General features: G+C 24.7%; 1 protein-coding gene and 1 long non-coding RNA gene across 2 annotated transcripts in view; one reads left to right on the top strand and one right to left on the bottom strand.

Annotated features, from left to right (window-relative positions):
- The window catches only part of LOC132927674 (uncharacterized), a 31,459-nt gene extending 21,350 nt beyond the window's left edge, over window positions 1-10,109 (bottom strand). The window contains exons 1-2 of the long non-coding RNA XR_009661781.1: window positions 9,804-10,109; window positions 8,324-8,394 (exon numbers count right to left, since the gene is read on the bottom strand). This is a non-coding gene — a long non-coding RNA (uncharacterized LOC132927674). The remainder of the gene's footprint in view (window positions 1-8,323; window positions 8,395-9,803) is intronic.
- Window positions 1,925-19,389, top strand: LOC132927672 (endoribonuclease Dicer-like). Its single transcript, XM_060992252.1, is given in 29 exon segments — window positions 1,925-1,942; window positions 2,561-2,718; window positions 2,804-2,981; window positions 4,447-4,572; window positions 5,542-5,714; window positions 5,786-6,005; window positions 6,063-6,395; window positions 6,500-6,627; window positions 6,731-6,968; window positions 7,039-7,151; window positions 7,778-7,910; window positions 7,992-8,225; window positions 8,308-8,481; window positions 9,191-9,404; window positions 9,502-9,659; window positions 10,758-10,939; window positions 10,997-11,211; window positions 11,282-11,523; window positions 11,605-11,643; window positions 13,765-13,908; window positions 14,307-14,519; window positions 14,574-14,639; window positions 14,641-14,716; window positions 15,112-15,311; window positions 15,380-15,653; window positions 16,341-16,561; window positions 16,627-16,795; window positions 17,129-17,201; window positions 19,026-19,389. Coding segments are annotated over 29 exon segments (4,884 nt in total). The 3' UTR covers window positions 19,198-19,389.
- The last annotated feature ends 1,515 nt before the right edge of the window (window positions 19,390-20,904 follow it).

The following is a 20,904-nucleotide window of genomic DNA, read 5'->3' as shown; positions in this document are numbered from 1 at the left end:
ATTACTCTTGTTATATAAATTGTATATACATTTTATTCGTTATGTTGCGGAAACTCTGGCCAAAAAAACTTATTTTAACAACGGAAGTAACGACATTTTTATACGTTCTATCGAAATTTTCGTGATATCGTTATTTCATTGTACGAGTACACTAGAGCGATTTTGACGCGCTGTGAAAACGCGCGTGTATCGCCCGAGTACCGCGAGTCGTTTTAACGCGCGTACCGTGTGCCACCGTCATATGCGTGCCGCGCGCCAAAATCACTCGAGTGTGGCTCGGCCCTTACAATAATATAAATTTTGTTTTCGGAATGGCAACGTTGCATTTAAAATTATGCGGAATCGTGTATATATATATATTAAATTTGCGGAGTTGTGTATGTATATCAATGGCTATTAAAATCAACACGGTTTCGCAAAATTTGCGGAATCGTTCTCCACCGGAAAAAACGGTTGGAGTTTAAGTGGTTACGCTACAACTTACAAGGTCTGATATTTCGGCGATTAAGGTTCTTACCAAAAACATGAAAACTCACTGCCTCGTATGGTGTGATCTACTAAATTTAGCATTCATTAATAATTATTATATAGTATACGATGTATACGTACAGTAGTAAAATATTAATTAATTAATTTGTATATTATTAATACAATATAATATACAACTTGTTTCTAAGGTTAAATACTTTTGTATTTCGGAATTTGGTATTTTTAGAGTATTATAGTATTATACAACGGTATAAGTACCTATTGTTCAATCAGTGGTTGATCAGTGATCTATCGTATTATATCCTGCTTCGTCTTCGTCTTCCGTTCGAAACCACCGATCGACGCAATCAACCGCGAGGTTGTCCGCGGATGAAAATTTAGCGGGCAGGCGGGCAGCGGGGCAGCCTTAATTTTTTATCAATAATCAAACATTTTTATTAATGTAAATTAATATATTAGGATGTATATTTTTAAAAAAATTTAAAGTAACATAATATTATAGGTATATTAAATTGTACACTTATAATAGTAACTAATTGGATACAAATTGCAATTTTATATTATTTTTCCTAAATTCATCAATAACTTTTTCTGTTAAATTGAGTTCTTCGATTTTTTTTCTATGTAAACTTAACATACAATTACTATTTACTACATAAATTAGACCCAATAATATTTAGCGATGAGACTTATTATTTTCGATTTATAAAAAATTATGATATAATTTTATCAGCGCAGCTATCGTACGGGGTACGTTGTTATACCTACATAATACGTATAATATAATTTACACAAATTTCTACTAAAACGATAAATATAATGTATAAATTATAAATTATGAATTGAGAAAGGGTTAATTTGGTCTATACACGGCATTCATATTTCAAGTAATTCCGTGGGTTTAAATGTCCAACTATACCCAAGGATCGAAAAGAGGCAAATTAGCCAAGGGGTCAATTTGGTCAGTAAATATTAAATGTGGATCAGTAAATTTTCTGAATTACAGTATTTAAATTAATGTAATTGAAAAGTATCCAACCCTGCCCTTGACTACGTAATACGTATACGAATTGAAATCATCATAAAAATCTGTTTATTTTGACATTTGAATATTTTGTTTATTAAATCACAGTATCACACTATCCAATTCAGTGATTAGATAACCACAGTTAGCAAGTCCATAAATGATCTAAAAAATAATCAAATGGCGAAATATCAAATTAATATGAATTAAAAAAATAAATATTTTTTAAGGACCTTATAGTAGCTGCAGATATTATAATAATTATTATATCATTTAATTATTTTATTAATTTAGAATACAATATAATATTATAGTGAAATGTAAATAAGTATGTATTTAAATGTAAAAATTGTTAACTTAATCATATTTTTTGTTAAAGATTGGCTGTTAATATATTCGAACACTTTGAACATGGATCAACCACCAAAGGTAATATACGTATTGTTAATTATTTTAATATTTAATTGTTCTCAATTATAAAAAGACAAATTTTTATTATCTGTCAATAATTTATTCACAAAAATGTAAACATATTAAGTATTAAACCAAAGAATATCATATTATAGGTAACATATAATATAATCTCATATAAAATGAAAATTGTTTATTATTGATTAATTAACAAGACATGTGACATTATGTATGAAATCTTTAAGTATACAAAATCAATACAATTTGATAAAATATGAAATTAATTTATATCGAATCTGACTTTAAACATGCAATATCTGGAAGTCTAACAACTAAAACATAAGGCTATATTATGCATAATAAACATATATAATATGAATAATATTAATAAAGTTACCTGTATAGTATATTGAACGACTCTGGTTACACGCGTGTTAAATAATATGACCAAGTATCGGTAATAACTAAGATATTTGTTTTTATGTTGTTTCTTCAATTCCGTATAATTGTAAAACAATGTTATCTGGACACATTATGTAGGTGTTAAAGGTGTAAAAAAGTTGTTTGCGTTAAGATAATAACAATTAAAAAATGTCCATATTTAATTATAATTATTTATTCGAATTTTTTTTAAAGGATACTTCAAGTGAAGTTCCTCAAGATGATCAACTCGAACTTTTAGAACTTTTAGAGAGTATTAAAAAATCCAACACAATTTTATATCTACCTACTGGAAGTGGCAAAACCTACTTAGTCACATTGCTTATTAAACACTTGGGAGAAAGTCTAACTAAGTTTGTAAAACTTTTTAACTAGTTTAACTTATTAAATATTTACAAGTGTGGGGTACATTAATAAAATATTTAAAACAATTTTCAGACCAAAGGGTGAAGGAAGAAAATGGACATTTTTTATCGTCCAATCTGTACCACTTGCTAACCAACACGCAGACAACTTAAGAGGACATTTGCCGTGGAATATAGGTACATTTAGTGATTGTATAAGTACTAACGTTTGGACTCAAGTGAATTGGGATACAATATTGGAGAAATGTCACGTGAGTATCATGATTATTAATTAGATTGTAAGTATATACATAATCGCTTCATCGGGTATAAATAACTGAGGCGAGGATGCTTAAAAGAAGTTTATGATTAAAAAACGTATAAGAATAATATCTATATTTTAAAATAATTTAGTTTAAGAAAATGCCGTTGATACTTTTAGGCTACAAAATTACATATTCCAATTTTTTTTTCAAAGTAAACTTAGGTAAGTAGTTGAAATTTAAAAACAAATGATTATAGATACTTGAGATTTTTACGAAATTAGTATAAACTATATAAATAGTATTAAATAAAAATATTTTTACATTTTTGAACCAATTCATAAATATTTGACATTTTTTTCTATAAAACTCTATAATAAAAATGTTTGCCAAGTCAAAAAGTTTGTAAATTTAAAAGAAGGTTCCTCCTAAGTATTAAGTTTTTATTTTTGCTATTAATTATTGCATTGGTACGGTTTTTTTTTTAATAAGTATTTAAAGTTAACAATTTTTACAAAACTCGTAAAAATAATAAAAATGTTAAATTTGCAAATTTTTTCTGTCGATTTAAAGATGTTTAAAATTTTCAATTATTGTACAATAGCCTAAAAAATGTGATACACGTTTAGCTTTTTAAAAACAAAGTCAATCTATTTGTTACTTTTGGAAGGTCAAAATTAAATATTTCCATTATATATGTATTAAAAAGTAATTTTATTTTGTTGCTATTTAAAATATATTTAATTGGAATTTGTAACTATTAAGTATATTATTATATATTTTATATACACAATGACATTTCTAAGACATAAGGATAATTATATGCTATTGCTTTGCTTATTAATTATACCTATACTACGAACAGCACGAACCTATTAACATCGCTCCACGGTAAGTCCGGTATTGGCTCAAAATTAATATAAAAAATATATGATATACATATGTAGGTTGGTAGGTATATACTATTTTACTTATAATAATTACATATTTATAATACAATAAATGCAATGTTCTCAGAGAAAAAAAGTCAATGTACTATAATACTATAATAGTAAATTAAATGACTTTAATAGCAATATCAAAATATACATCATGAAGTATAATAGGTATCTATTTGGAAATAATGTTAGCCTAATATATTATTAAATACCTATATTTAGTCCGTCTTCGCTCAGAATATCGGAATTTAATACATTTTTCGTATGCAATGATTTATCAATGAATTACAATTTAACACATATTATATTACACTGTGAGCCACGAGGAAGTATAATAAAGTTATAGTGTATAGCAGAGCCGTTAGCTACTTATTTTCCGTTTTTTTAACTGTGCATTTTCAAATTTTGAATGAAATAAAATAATTTATTATTCAGTACAAGACTGGGTTGTCCAATTTTATCAAATAGTTTTAATTATGTAACTATTTTGTAAGTAGATCCGAAAAGTTTTTATTTGTTTTTCTTAATTCTTTTAGATTCTGATTATGACCGCTAATATGTATTTGAACAGTCTAAATCATGGTTACTTGGACATCAAGGATGCAAATCTTCTTATTTTCGATGAATGTCATCATGCTGTATCATTTCATCCATTTAAACAAGTAAGTACCTACAATACATTTTAAAGTTCCTCGATAAACTATGAGCATTTTACCACTAGTTTTCTAAATATTCATGTAGGTATGCAGTACCTATTATTACTATGCTTATTATGTTCTTAATATGTTAAATAATATGTTATATATTTTTTTAAATTTAACTTTCATTAAAGTCAAGTTATATAACCTAACCTGGCTTTATTTATTACCGAATCTTGTAAGTTTGTGCATTTAAAACCACTGAAATATTTAAGCAATAATTATGCTTCAAAAAATTTTTGGATTATATAGCTATATTATGTAATACATTGCAAACAATTTTTGATTTTGCTATTAAAATACATTAAAAACAAAGTAAATAAATATTATATTTATATTATTATGAAGACTAGCTACATAAAATAAACACATAGCTTATTATTATACCTCAAAATCTATTGTAGCTAATTGTTGAACTACTACCTAAAATTGTTATCAAAATGGAATTCTATTAATTCTAAATCCAAAAAAAAAAAAATATGTTTATGTAAAATAAGGCAATTTTTTACAAGCTTTGCTTAAAGCAATGTATTAAAAGTTGAAATCATGAACAATATTGAAATATTTTCTAAATATAAGATATTATATTTTTATTTAATAAAACTAAAATATATAATTTTACAAAACTATTATAAACTAGCTATTACGTAAACATGATTAATACAAATTAATTTTCCGTATACGAGTATAATATAATTTGACAAATTTGTCAAATTTGTGGAATATAATACATATTATAATGTACTAAAATCTGTAATAATGATATAATATTTGATTTATGTTCTTAAACTTAAATTCATTGTAAAATTGCATTAATTTGAGTGGAAATCTTGTTATTATATAAGTAAAACATTGATTGTATCTGCAGTGACGGATAAAGAAAAATTAAATCAAAAGATATTATAATTTTTATTTATCTATTAAACAAATTAGATAATGCAAGTATTTCATGATTCGGATTTAAAAAGTGATGACCGTCCTCATATTCTTGGACTCACCGCTACTTTGATTAACAAAAATTCCAAAAATGTCAGAGATGAACTTATCAAATTGCAAACAACATTTAATAGTACAATAAAGACTAAATGCATTGAAAATATTCAAATGTAATTATAAAAAAAATCTAATAATAATATTATTATGAAACTAATAATTAATAAAATAAAAAAAATGACAGTTTTTCAGCACGTCCAAGGGAATTTATAAGTTTATATGATGAGTATATTTTGGATGATGAACTTAAAGTTGTCAGTAATAGAATATCGACAATGCTAAAACACTTAAGATGTCTTCAGTCTAGTTTCAAAACCGAAAAAATCAAAGAATGCGATGAAATTTATTATTTGGAAAATCAAAAACAATCAAACGATTTATCAAAATTTTTGATTGATATAATGGTGAATTTTAATATTATTTTCATAAAAAATAATAAATAAAAATGTTTTTATTTTTAGATGAATCTCGTTGACGGTGGTCCATACATCGCATTTTTAGTCACTTGGCATTTTTTGGTGGAAATTGAAAAGAAAAAAAAAATTTGTAATGATATGAATAAACTTCCTATTTTATACATAGTATTATCAGAAATAACTTTAATTCGAAAATTGTTGTACGACTACATGAATAAACACGCATCTCTCCACAAAGATCATACAACTACATTACACAATGTATCTCCAAAACTGACAAAACTAATGCAACACTTATCTACTTTAAAGTCCACAGATGCCTGTTTAGTATTTGTTGATAGCCGATTAACTGCTAAAATTTTATACCATTATATCAAGGTATGTTAAAAATAAAATAATAATTATATACTATTTAGTTTAAACAGTTTAATAATTGATTAGTCGATTTTTTTGTTCTAATTATTTTTTGATTTATATGGCAGGATTACACTCAGGAATATAATCAAAACAATATTGTATGTGACTTTATAGTTGGGACAAGAGGAATAATGAGTACCGAAAACAACGAATTGAAACATAAAAAACGACAAAATAATGATATCATTAAGAAGTATTTTATAATTAATCTATTACTTTATATACATAAATTATCCTACTTAAATTATGTAATAATTCATAATATTGTTTATTTATTTATTTATTTTTTTTTGTAGGTTTAATGATAACACTATTAATGTTCTCGTATCAACAGAAATATTTGAAGATGGCGTTGATATTAAAACTTGTAACTTTATCATTAGATTTGATTCTCCTAAAACTTTTCCTTCTTATATACAATCCAAAGGAAAAGCTTGTTCTTCTGAGAGTACATTTATTATTATGGTGCAAAACTCGCTGAATTTTAAAAACATTCAATCTGAATATATGAAAATGGAAGAAGAAATTGAAAAAGTATTCTTAGCTTAAAATTTCCTATGAGTTGTCCATTTTGAAAAGAAATAATATTTTAATTTTATTTTAGGTTTTGGTAGAAAATCATATTGATGAAGAAAATGTTAATGAAAATATAACAACAGTGTTTAAGACTAAACATGCTACATTAACTTATGGAACTGCTTTTAGTATTCTTATTAGGTATTTAATTTTAGAACAAAAATTATTAATTTTCTTAAATACTTATAAATAGGGTCTGAATTTGTATGCTTAAAAGTAAAAATATGTTGATAGTATATTAATATACTTAAAAATAAAGTTACAAATATTTTTCTAAAAGTAAAAAAATATGAAAATTGATCAATAAAAATTTAATACATGAGAATAAACAGAACATAATATGTAATATCATAATATTAAGCATTTATGGCTTATGAATAATACAATATTATTGGTTTGCATAATTTAATCAGACTAAATAAATACAATTTTCAAAAACAATCAATAAAGTATAATTTTAAACAATTATATGATAAATTAAAATTGTATAAGTAGTTACCATAAGATTAAAATTAATAATTTAGTATAAATTAGAAAAACTAATTAGTAAATATCCCTCAACTCTTAAAAAACTGACAAATATCCATGGGAATTTACTAAAAATACTTTCCTGTGAACTCTGTTATTAATGTATTGTCTTCATAGTTTACAACTGCATATAGGTACACAAACAAATAACACACGCAATAACATAGAAATCCTGACACTAGTTTTAAATAAATATATGAATATTAATTTATATTTTTTTTTATTTGGACAATTTATAGGTACTGTTTATCTTTGCCTCAAGATCGATTCTCGAATTTGTATCCGGAATGGTATATAGCTCAGAGCAATAATCAGTTAAAAAAATACAAACTAATACTGCCAATTAATAGTGTCATTAAAACACCTATCGATGTAATAGTTTATTTTTATTTGTAAAAATTATTAAAATTTAGTTTTTTAATTAATCATATGGTAATTGTTTTTATTGTTTAGGGGTCATTTTATAAGACAAAAAAAAATGCTAAAAAAAGTGCAGCATATAACACGTGCATTGAATTGTACAAGGCTGGAGCATTAGATGAATATTTTATGCCTGTGGATAATAAAAATAATGCTGCATTCAATGATTTAAAATGGTTCCCACATTGGGATGAGAAAGATATTGAACCAAGTAAATACAATTTAAAAGCGGGAACTACTAAAATGAAGAGGGCGGTGCCCATTAAAGTAAACTACTATATTTAACTATTCATAATATTATGACATTTTTTATATGTTCGGTAAATAAATGTATAAACATTTTAAATAGAATACAACACACTTACACGGATCACATCCGATGGAAAACAAACCATCGTATTTACATGTTATTCACTGTACTCCTGATTACGAACAACTGAAAGAGAGTAAAAACGAAATATTTGATAAATTATTAAAGTCAAATAAACAATATGGAATTTTAACAATAAACAAATTACCACAAGTATGTTAACTAAAAATTTATTTTTGTGTTGTAGAAATAAAACTGAATACTTTTAAATAATTAATAGGTAAACAGTAAAATAAACAACTAAAATATTATTATTCAAAATAAATTTAACACATGAATTTATTTTTACTGCATTTACATTTAAATTTTTTTTACATAGTTTTGAATTGTTAAAAAAACAACGGTTTTATTAAAAAATTATATTTTTAAATATTTTTTTATGTTTTTTACTTTTTTGAATGACAGCATAGAATTTTAATTTCATATTCCAAAGTAGAATAATTTTCTGAGTATTTTGATACATAATAATTTAGGGTGAGTAGTTTATGAGTTATAAGTATTTAAAGTTAAGATGCGCGGAGTGGAGTGATATGAGGTTACTCCGCAAAACGTTTGTCCACTACTCCGTTTGTCTTACTTATTACACTATTTCTTTAATTCGTCCTTTATAAACATAAGGTACTATAATGTTTATATTATATTGGAATTGGATATTGCTCAACATAATATATTATGTCTACTGGAATTAAATTAATGTACTTAATAGTCAATAGGTAACAATTTAAAAAAAAGTGCAATAGGTATTATTAATACATTTCATACTTTTTCTCATAATCTAAAATCCAAATGATGCATAAATCCATAAGTATTATTATTCCAACTAATTTGATCAATTACCAATATTCTTTGTACACTTATACAGGTATCGAGTTTTCCAATATTTTTACCTTTTGGTAACGTTAATGTTAGCATAAAAGTAAATGTTGACATTATTTACTTGGATAGTGAAAGTCTTAAAAAGCTTGACGATTTCCATAACAAATTATTTGTGGATATATTGGGCGTAAAATGTTGTCTTGCAAGAAACTATGATAATGAAAAAAATTCATACTTAGTAGCACCTATCTTTTCTACAGGTTTGATTTTTCATATAATATGATATAATATATTTATATGAACAAATAATAAAATATGTAGAAACATATAAAAAGGTAAATATTTTTTAAATTTCAGATAATACTTATAAACTGGATTGGGACGTTATTAATATAAACAAATTAGTAGAGACAGAAGAACCTACTGTGGAACAGAGAACATCTAAATTCTACGAAGAAGACCTCAAGGTATCTAGCGTGATTTCACCGTGGTACAGAAGCGTAGTACAAGACAAGGTAAAAATATTGTTTCTAATTTTCTATTGGTCTTAAAAACAATATTCTTTGAGTCGTGTCAACCGGCAGTTTAGAATAAATTTCCGAAATTTAAATTTGATATTGGCTAAAGTTAGACAATAATAAAATAATTGCTGTACCTACCTTTCCACGTTTCATACATAACACGATATTGATATTGTAAATCGTAATATTTTACACGATTATAACTTGCGTTAGAATTTAAATATCGATATAAGTCCCGGCGATGTCCCATAGATGATATACTCATCTACAGTTTTGATAATGAGTTTATTCGTTCTAATCGTCTAATGTCAAAGCTGACAAGTCACAAACTTACAATTACCCACTAACAACGCATTATTCGCGGTTTTGCCAAACGCAGATTTGCTATTTTGTTCGCGTGTGACGTAGGTACGCAGGTACGCAACAAGTGCGAGCGATGGACATCTCGGGGATTCGATTATTTCGATTACGATCGTTTTTAAACAGTGCGACATGGCCAATAATTACTCAGTGCCGTGCGCGTGTAATGTGAATGTGTGGGTAGTTTGTCATAATAATTGGGATATGATGTCGGTGGCTTCTAGCAACCGTTATAGATAACCTTGGGCTTCTCGTACCTAACTAGTTACTGCTGTGTTCTACTAAAATTGCATAATCGTCAGCGTAATCGCCAATAGGTAACAAAAGTGTTTGAGAAAATGTTTTGATGCGCATTATGTATGTAAAATGAATTTTAAATGAGATGGGAACTGTTCTTGCACCTTACAGTGGACACGATTACTGGCAAAGTTTTCATAAATACGACTTGAAAGCTTGGAAAATAATAATTAGTAAATAATAACCATAGGTAGATAGGTAAAGAAAATTATCTATTTTCTGCTCCTAATTATTTCAAAAATATTATAGAAAATATAAATTATCAATGAGTAAGTATAGAATATATTATATTTTATAAAATGTTTAATTTTTAAGCGTCATTACATGTATAACGTGTATACCATATAAAACACATAAAAAATTTGTTTTTATTACATACTAAATTAAATAATATATTGTCTAAGTTATGTCGGTTTTCATGTTCTTATTATTTAGAATTATGTTGTAACTGAAATTCTCTTTGACAAGACACCTGAAAGTTCTTTTCAATCTTCTACGTATGATAATTATGCAGAATACTTTAGTGACAAATATAACATTAATGTTACTCGCAATGATCAACCTTTGATTAAAGTGAGACCATTGGGCCAAACAAAAACTAATTATTTAGTTCCCAGGTAGTATAGTATTGAAGAATTTTATTACAAAATAATAATTTGTGTATTTGTTTTCAGAATCTCCACAGGTATATCAGAAAAACGAAAAGAATTTACTGAAATACTTATACCAGAATTTTGTATTTGGCATAAATGTCCATCAGTTTATTGGTTAAAAGCTTTAATGCTGCCAACTATATTATATCGATTAGAACAATTATTACTGGCAGAAGAACTTATTGTAAAAATGAATTCTATATGTAACATTGAAGTAGAAGACAATGAAATAAACAGTAAGTTAAATGTGTTACTGCATTAGTTTATTTTTTAATTATTTTTTTTTTTTGTTGTGTGTGTTAGCAGATGATACACTTGACATTGATCATTTTTGTGGCTTTTATGAAAACAAAAAAAAAAAAAAAAATACTATATTGGCAGTTAGTGAAATATTAAAATATTCTCAGCAAAATAATATGGCTGATGATTGGAATTCAGGCAATTCATCTGTCGATATTGATAGGCAAAAAAACATAACAATGTTGGATATACTAAATTATTTTACGTTAATACACAATGATAAACCCAAGAATAGTGATGATATTACTGTGAGTAAAAATATAAAACTATCTTACAAATTTCTTTAATATGTATTTATTGTTAATTAATTAAGTAATTATTTATTTTAGAACATTCAACAATCAAATAATTCATCCAGTTTAAACGAAGTTAGTAATACAATTAGTATTTCAACATAAATTAGTATTTTTTCTTTTAGTTAAATCAAGTATTTTAACATCATATCTTGGTGGTTAGGAAAATCTTATGATAGCATTCTAGTTATTAGTAGCAAATATTATATTATTTTATTATCATAAAAAAACAATTTTAAATAATACCAAGCAATTTCTTATCTTACCTAATATTTTTACAAAAATAGTGAAACAACATGTTTTTATTTAATTATTTAAACTTTAGATAATAGATATGAAATCAGTACATACCAGCTATAATTAATGATAAATGTAGAATAAATATTTTCTAGGTCCCATAAGTAGAATTGTTTTGGTATATTAATTTTAAAGCACATTACGAGCATTTTAAATTTGGAAATTTTTGAAATTTTTGAAAATCTTAAATTTTTTTAAGTGCGTTAAATAATATTCTTACTTTTAAATTTTCATAACATATACATTTCCTTTAATAATATAAGCGATAGAATTAAATATGTTAATCTGAACGTAAAATTTATACTATGCATGGAATTGTGAGACAGATGAAATCAGTATTACACTATTACGTAATCTTGATGACTTAGAAGGACATCATGCCCGCATCATATCGTGTTGTCTCCATTTTAATAATGTACAATATAGCGAGTTAGTTTTCAGCAGAATCTATTTTATGCTGTTAGCTTTCATATTAGAGTTTATCTATCATAAAACTTAATGGTCAGAATATTATCAAATACATCACATAAGCTATAAAAAAAAATTAAATACAGTGAAAACTTTAACAAAACCTGTAAAAATACAAAAAAATATTGACAGAGTAAACAAGTTCAAACAACGATTACAGACTATTTCAAATAATCGTAAAAATATAATATATATATAATAATTATAATATAACTTAATAAAATAAAAAGTTCTAATTAAATACTCATGTCATATTGTCATGTAAAAATAATAATATTTATGATGAATACTAATATATCGGTACATACTTAAATAATTTAAATTCGATTTTTTTTAAAACCCTCTATAACAAAAATGTCTTAATCCTTTTCGAATTTGTTGACTGTTGTAGATAGTTTTCACTGAATAATTTTAATCCGAGTTATAGCTGTGGAAAATGTTAAAACTTTAAAATATAAATAATAAATATCAATAAAAGCCTGAGTGATGCCCTAGATTAGGGGCGGCCAAACGGTCGATCGCAAACGATTTCAAAGTCGATCGTGTTAGAATTTATTTTTAGGCTACGCACACGAAAATTAATCATGGTGGTAGTCAACAACATTATCGATAAATAGAAGTCGATCCTCAAAGTTGAAGTATATTTTTAGTAGATCGCGGCCAAAAAAAGTTTGGCCGCCCCTGCCCTAGATAATATTCCCACCTTCATGTTTGATAATTAATTAACTAACTCTAATATTAAAACAAGCACCATAAAATGATTCTGCTAAACACAAATTTGGTATTATGTATGATAGTAACACGGAGACAGCAAACATTAGTACGATATCCTCTCAAATTGTTAAAAAAGTGAAATTATTAAAATGTTAGCTTTTTAAATTCAGCCAAGAAAATAAAAATTATGTTTTAAATCTGTTTTTGATCTTAGTTTGTAATAGATATTAAGTTATGTTTTCCAATATATTACCTACAATTTTTTTTAATTTAATATTAATTCATAAGCCACACAATTAATCATTAGTTAATATTGTACTATTTTTTTTATTCTTCTATCCATGGATGTGTAGATATTATACATAATATATTATTAAAATTTAAATATTTGAATATTTTATATCATAAAATAAACATAAGATTAACTACTATACCTAAACATTTTAAGTTGTAGAATTATACATTTTTGAATTAGAAGTAATAAAATTACAACAATATAATCAATTATCATTTGAAAAATAAAATATAAATTACTTCCATAATAATTATATTACTTTTAGATAATTATTGAAGTTCGTAATAATATTTTTATTTGTAACATATTACCTTTTAAGTATTATTATAATACTTAATAAAAAATAAACCTATAGTATGATAGGTTAATATATATATGCTATATTAAGTGTAAATATAATTAAATCAAATTCATTATTTTAGATAGAAATGGATGATATATTCAAAAAAGCGTTGACCGCAATGAACAATTTAATTTTAACGAAGAACGCACCACCTATGTTGAGTCCACTATTCAAAAAAGCATCAAAACAAAGTATCGCGCTTAAGCAGAGTGATATGTTAAAAGTAATAATAACAGTTTTACTTATAAATAAGACATTAAAGGCACTTACATTATTGTTACTAAGTACCCTTAAAATATATATATATATTTTTTTACCTTTTACCGTGTTTGAACAGTTAAATATAATAAAACTGTTAGTTAATGGCTTTAATCCTTGAGTTGGATTAAAAGATAAAAAATCTTTAGTTACATTGTTTGAGTATAATTTCATTTAAATGTATTGAATAATGCTTGAAGAAATAATTTAAATAATTTTATACAGAAATGCTAAGTCACAACTGTGTTAATTGTGATTAATTTAAAACATGTATTTATATTTATTTTTTACTGTTTATCAATTTTTTTTTATGCGAACTAAAATTTTAAATTATTTACCTATTTTGTTAATTTTTATATTTAGATTATAACACCACCACTTTATAATGACATGTTTAATTATGAACGAATGGAAACATATGGAGATAGCTTCCTCAAATTTGCTGTATCATTGGTATTATATGATGCGTTTCAATCAGATAATGAAGGAGTTCTTAGTGTCTTAAAAACAAAAATTGTTGGGAATCAAAATTTATTTTATGTTGGGAGGAATTTAAATCTTGGATCCTATTTAATGGTATGTATAGCTTGAAAATTTGTAAAAAAAAAATTTTAATTAATTCAAATTTAGTTAAATGTTTTTGAATCAAACATGGATTGGATTCCTCCGTGCTTTGGCATTCCTGAGCAAATTAAGAAAAATCATTGAGGAGAATAAATGCTCATTAGAAGTAATTCAACAGATAATTATTCCTAAAAGCGAACAAATTACTGGTAAAAATTTAAAATATTGATTTTTTTTGATTTTTTTAAATAGATAAAATATAATTTTAATTTTAAAATAATTTGTTGAAATATTATAAATAAATATGATAAATCTTTTCATTATTATTTTCTCTTTGCTCCCTTCACTATGGGTTGAACCATCCTTATCCTCTACCTTCATAAGGCTCTGCTTTCTTCCCTCAACTTACTCACACCAGTTATTTCCATTGCAATTATTATAAATATATTAGATAAATTAAATTATATATATTTATGTATTATGTGCTTGAGTATTTTTTTAGTTTTAAAAATATTTTTCACATTTTATGAAAATAATGACAACTTTGCATTATAATAAATGCATTAAATTAATTTCTTATTTTAAATATTTATTTTAATTTTAGGAGTGCTATCAGATGCAACTTTAACTGCTATTAAGAAGGAAATATCGAAATTCAAGCAATTTTCAACCTCGTATATTTCTGATAAAGACGCCGTTCCAGACTTTGACCATTCATTATCTGATTTATTTATGTACAATCAAACAGTTTCAGATAAAATGGTTGCTGACTGTGTAGAATCATTGATTGGTACTTATGTATATGTAAGTATGATTAATAATAATATAGGTACCATCTGTATTTTATATTTCACAATTTGTTTTCATTTTAGAACTGTGGAGTTGAAGTAGGTTTCAAGGTTCTTCACGGTTTGGGTATTATACCTAAGCAATTCATTGATACATTCAACTCTCAACCAATCGAAAATGTACACGTTGGTTTAAATTTTTCAAATATATTACCTGGACATGAACTACTCGAACAAAGAATTGGCTATTCTTTTAAAAACAAGCATCTATTAGTTCAAGCTCTAACCCATCCAACCTACAATTTTGGGTCTATTGACTGTTATCAAAGACTTGAATTTCTCGGAGATGCTTTACTTGGTTTGTTATAATTAGCATTATATAATGTATACAAAATTATTTAATAGACGACATAAATTTGTATTTATAAATGTTTTAAACACCTATCCTATGTATCTTATAAATGGTTAAATAATGCAGACATAATAACACATGGTTGGCCAATTAGGTGCCCAATTCAGTATTACATTTTTTCGCTTATTACTTTTACAACCAATGATAATATTGATATTTCAAGTTACTTGGCCCATATAAAATATGGTAATTTATTTGGAAAGTATTATTAAAAATTTACAAATTAATTTTAATATTTTTCAATACGACTTACAACATATTCTTTAATTATACCTATATATTATATATAAATAAATACAAATATGTACAATATACATATTATCATCATATAATAAAGTATCATAGTCTATTATTGATAACTTTCATTAAATAGCTACTGTAATTATTGGATGGTAAGTTAATTTTAAAATTGGTAACACATTAATATACAAAGATTGAAACGAGTATCTACCTATATGTATGTAAATGTAATACTCTGCTTAAAATGATTTTTCTAATGCGATGATTTTTCTTTACTTTAACAACATAAACTTTCTTATACAATTTTTAAATCTAAGTTTTATACTGTATAATTCCTTAAAATATCTTAATGAATTTCAAAAATGTATTCATTGAATTTGTATGTTATTTCAGATTTCTTGATTACAACTTATATAATAGAGCATTGTCATCAAAAAACTCCTGGTGAAATAACTGATATTAGATCTTCACTAGTAAACAACATAACATTTTCTTCATTGAGCATAAGAATTGGACTGCATAGATTTATCTTAGCCAAGTCTCTGAAAATGACTGAAGCAATAGATCGTTTTTATAAAAATCAACAACAAAACAATTTTAAAATTGGCCAAGAAGTAAAATTTTATTTTATTATTTTAATACATAAAATACACATTTGTAAAATGTATCATACTTGTAGGTTTTATATCTAATAGAAGAAAATGATTGTTATGCTGCTGAATCTATTGATGTGCCCAAAGTATTGGGAGACTTGTTTGAGGCATTAATTGCTGCAATTTATCTGGACTGTAATAGAGATTTAAATTTTGTATGGACTTTATGCTATAGATTTATGGAAAATGAAATCAGTAAGTTAATAAATATTATTTAATATGTTTTTATGTTTACATTTTTTTTTTAATACTGTACAACTTCTATATTTAAAAACTACAAATTTGAATAATATTTTCTGTAAATTGTACATATTAATAATAATATGAATGTATTCAATTCAAAATTAAATTTAAATTTTTTAATGAATAGAAAACAAAAATACAATTTAACCTAGTTGAAGTTTTTCAAAGTATTTATACTTTGTTAGTCTCAATATACTATTTAATTATCATCCATAATTATTTCATACAAATATGTTTATTTTTTTTAATGTATTATTATCATTAATATTTATTTTATTTTTGCAGAAGAATTTTGTACTAATATTCCGAAAAATCCTTTACGTATTTTACATGAAACTAAGTTATCGCCGAATTTCAGGTTTGTACTAAGTACTTAGATTAAACTTACATGAATTATTTGAGTATGGTCTATATACAATTTACCTACTAATATAATAATATTTAATATGAATAAAAATAAAATCTATTTTCAAGGTTTCAAATTTATAGAAAGAATATTTTTTATTAAATACATTTTTTTAGCAAATTTAAATTTAAAAAAAATTAAATTAGTGTCTTTACAGTAGATGTTGATTATACAGTGTAACTTATCATAATTCCATTTTAACTAATGAGTTAAATTTAAATTCATTGATATTTCACTGCATGTGTTGTCTCTGTCTTACTAACGTACATCATAAAAAAATTGCGTTTAGAAAAACAAATGTTGTGATGTTAGCTTTAATATTAGGGTAAATTTACCTATTATCAAATTTAAAGGTAAGAATATTTTCTAGAAAATGATATGATTTTATTAATACTATTGCATTTTAAAGTGAGTTATGAACATTTTAAAGTTGTAATATTTTACATAGCTATAACTCACTTTAAAATGATAATATCAATAAAAGCATATGTCATTTTCTATATAATATTCTTACCTTTAAATTTGATAATAAGTAAATTTACTCTAATATTAAAGCTAACGCACTTAAAATGTGTTCTGCTGAACGCAAATTTACTATGATGTACGTTAGTAAGATAGAAACAACATATTATGCGGTATGGGACCTCTTAATAAAATCAGTCTGATATGTTGACAAAATAATTTAGATTTAAATATCAAATGCTCATAAAATTTTTATATAATTATATAAGTCATCTCATAATAAACTTATGATAAATCTTTATTATTTTTCCAAACCTTGGATATTAAAATTTAAAAATTTATATAAAATATATATATGTTAATATGATTATTTTTAAATTACCACAAGAAAAACTTATGAGAAACTTTTAATTAATTCAAATTTAGATGAATTGGGATATTTAAAGAAAAAATCATAATTTAGTGAGTTTGTTATTATGTAAAAATATTTTACATTTAGACTTGAAACTCCTCGCCATTCCGTACATAATTATTTACTTTGTACAACTTTCAAAATATTGAGACTAATTTCATGATATTTATTCCTCGGACATATTCACTACCTTAATGGTACATGCCACATGGCATTGATTTATAAAATTATAAGTTTGTAGCAATTAACAATAAATAGTAATGTATAATTTATAATCTTTTAATAATTAATAACATTATATAATATATACTTTTAATCTCTCTGAAAAAAGTTAATTAAACCTTCCGCAGTACTTATAGAAAAATAAATAACAAACATCAATATGTAATGAAATACTACTTAGAAATATAGTTTGATGTTCAGAATTTGTTTTTCATTGTATATTCAATAATTTAGTAGTTAGATTAAAATTCAAGAGATTCATTACTGTCAGATTTACTCAAAGAAAGTTGCACTCGACACAAATTACTTATACACCAAAGCCACTTTTCCAATTTATATCCTTCCATCCACCAGTACATACTAACTACTAAGTCAAGTTTCAACCATAGAACCACCCTAACACAATAATTATTGTAATAGGTACTAATTTAGTATTATTATTTAATGTATGCTTAATAAATACATAATATTTTGACAAAAATGTAATAATTTAAGAATTATGATTTGAAAGTATTAATTTTTCTATTATAATCTATCATTTTTAAATGTTTTGGTATATGTATATTTATTATATTTTATTAAATAAATGATATGCGTTGAAAATTATAAAAACTAAATTGATAATTTAAAATTAAAAAAATTTGATTATTAATAAACATATATTGGTTTTTATTTTACAGTAAACCTGATGCTGCTGACGAATCATTGAATAAAGGCTTAGGAACCATGATAAAGTTACAGATAACATTAAACCAAAAAGTTATGAATATATATGGATTTGGTCATAATAAAAAAGAAGCCAAGGTTGCTGCTGCCAAAATGGCTTTAAAGAATATGAAAAATATTATGTAATATCTAGTTGTTTGTATTATGCTTTTTCTTGTAAAATATTTAAACATTTATTAATTATGGAGGCTGAAGCAGGTTGAAAAAACATGTAAAACTATCAAAATGCTAGACAAAAGTGTGAAGCTTGTGTGTGATAGATTTTAATTTGCAAAGTTGGCAAGTGGTGCCAGTGGCAGATTTAGAATTTTGTTTTTCTTTGGGTGGAGGGATATTTTATTACATTAGTTATTAGTACATATTTTTATAAAAACACAAAAATTAGTACAATGTTAAAGTATATTATTAATTATAATGTATTATTTAAGTGTATACACATAAAAAAGTGTTAAATTAAAAACATTTGTATTAAAAAAATATATAATTAAATATATAATATAATTTGTGTTTTATAAACAAAATTGTAAACATCTCGAATGTTATTTTGCAAAAAATCTATTACTTCTTCTGGTTTTATATCAATTTGATGATGAATATTTAATAATGTACCTTTTAAAATATTCTCTTGAAATTGAGTAATTTGGTTTAAGCTGTTGTATTATAAACACTATATTATTTTGTCTGTTCAAACACCTAGTTTTAATAAATGTTATAAAATTACCCAAAACAGTAAATAAACTGTAATTTTAAAATATTCTTCCGTACTTGAACGTTTTAGTTAAATATTTATAAAGTTGAGTTATCTCTTTTCGTATTTTAACATTACATTCCTCTTCAACTACAAATCCTATACCTATTATACAATTATACTCTTTAGTATCATTAATTTTCGACGAATTAGAGTAAACAGCTGGTTCTTATTGTGAAACAGTTTCATTCAAATATTTTCACTTGTAAGAGTACTGTTGACATCGACTTTTTTGTTCTTAAAGAAAGAAGTAAATATTTCACTTTGACGTTTTTGTGACATTATAGAACGAAGACAACTGCATAGGCATGCGAACAGGGCATTCCCAGGCATGTTCTGTGATTTTCAAGGGCTGAAGCGCCCTATGACTCAATCTACCTAAATAATTAAATTCATTCAATTTTAGATAATTTTTTTAAAGCGAATTAAAAAAAAAATCAAATTATTCATTATTATTAATTTAAGATTTAAGCAAGATAAATTTGTCTCAGTTAATGCTATGATTGGTATGGCATGCATGTTAAATATGAATATAACTCAAAATACTACAAAAATGTTCACATTTTCCAAGGTTTCAGAGGAAGATTTATTTACGGAACTGAAACTTTAAAAAAATTATCAAAATGTTATGCAACTAAATGAGATGATACTAATGAATTTGTTTATGAATGAATAATTTATTGGTTGAAAAAACTAGAAATTTCACAGTATATACTTGTGTTTTTAAAACTTTAAAAATGTTTACAATCATACCTGTAATAAAGCTATAAGAAAGCTGTACGTGTAAACGCGTTTTTTCAAAATTAACCATAATAAAAACAAATTTAAAAAAATTAATTATGCAGTACAATGGGTCATGGACGTTTGGAGTCATTATTACGCTGCTTTTCAGAGAACAAGAAATGGTATCGAAGGTAGATTTAAATGCAGTAATATATGAATTTAATAATATGGCTAATAGACGAATGCCTCTCTAAGTACATAAAATACATTTATGATTTCTAGCTATATAATTCATAATTATTATATTTGTTAGATAATTACTCTTTATTTTTATTTACTATATTACCTGTTTAGTATTTAAA

The sequence above is a fragment of the Rhopalosiphum padi genome, chromosome 3, assembly GCF_020882245.1.
Source record: "Rhopalosiphum padi isolate XX-2018 chromosome 3, ASM2088224v1, whole genome shotgun sequence".
NCBI lineage: Eukaryota > Metazoa > Arthropoda > Insecta > Hemiptera > Aphididae > Rhopalosiphum > Rhopalosiphum padi.
The sequence above is the reverse complement of the archived record's forward strand: the minus strand, read 5'-3'. Positions and strand labels throughout refer to the sequence as shown.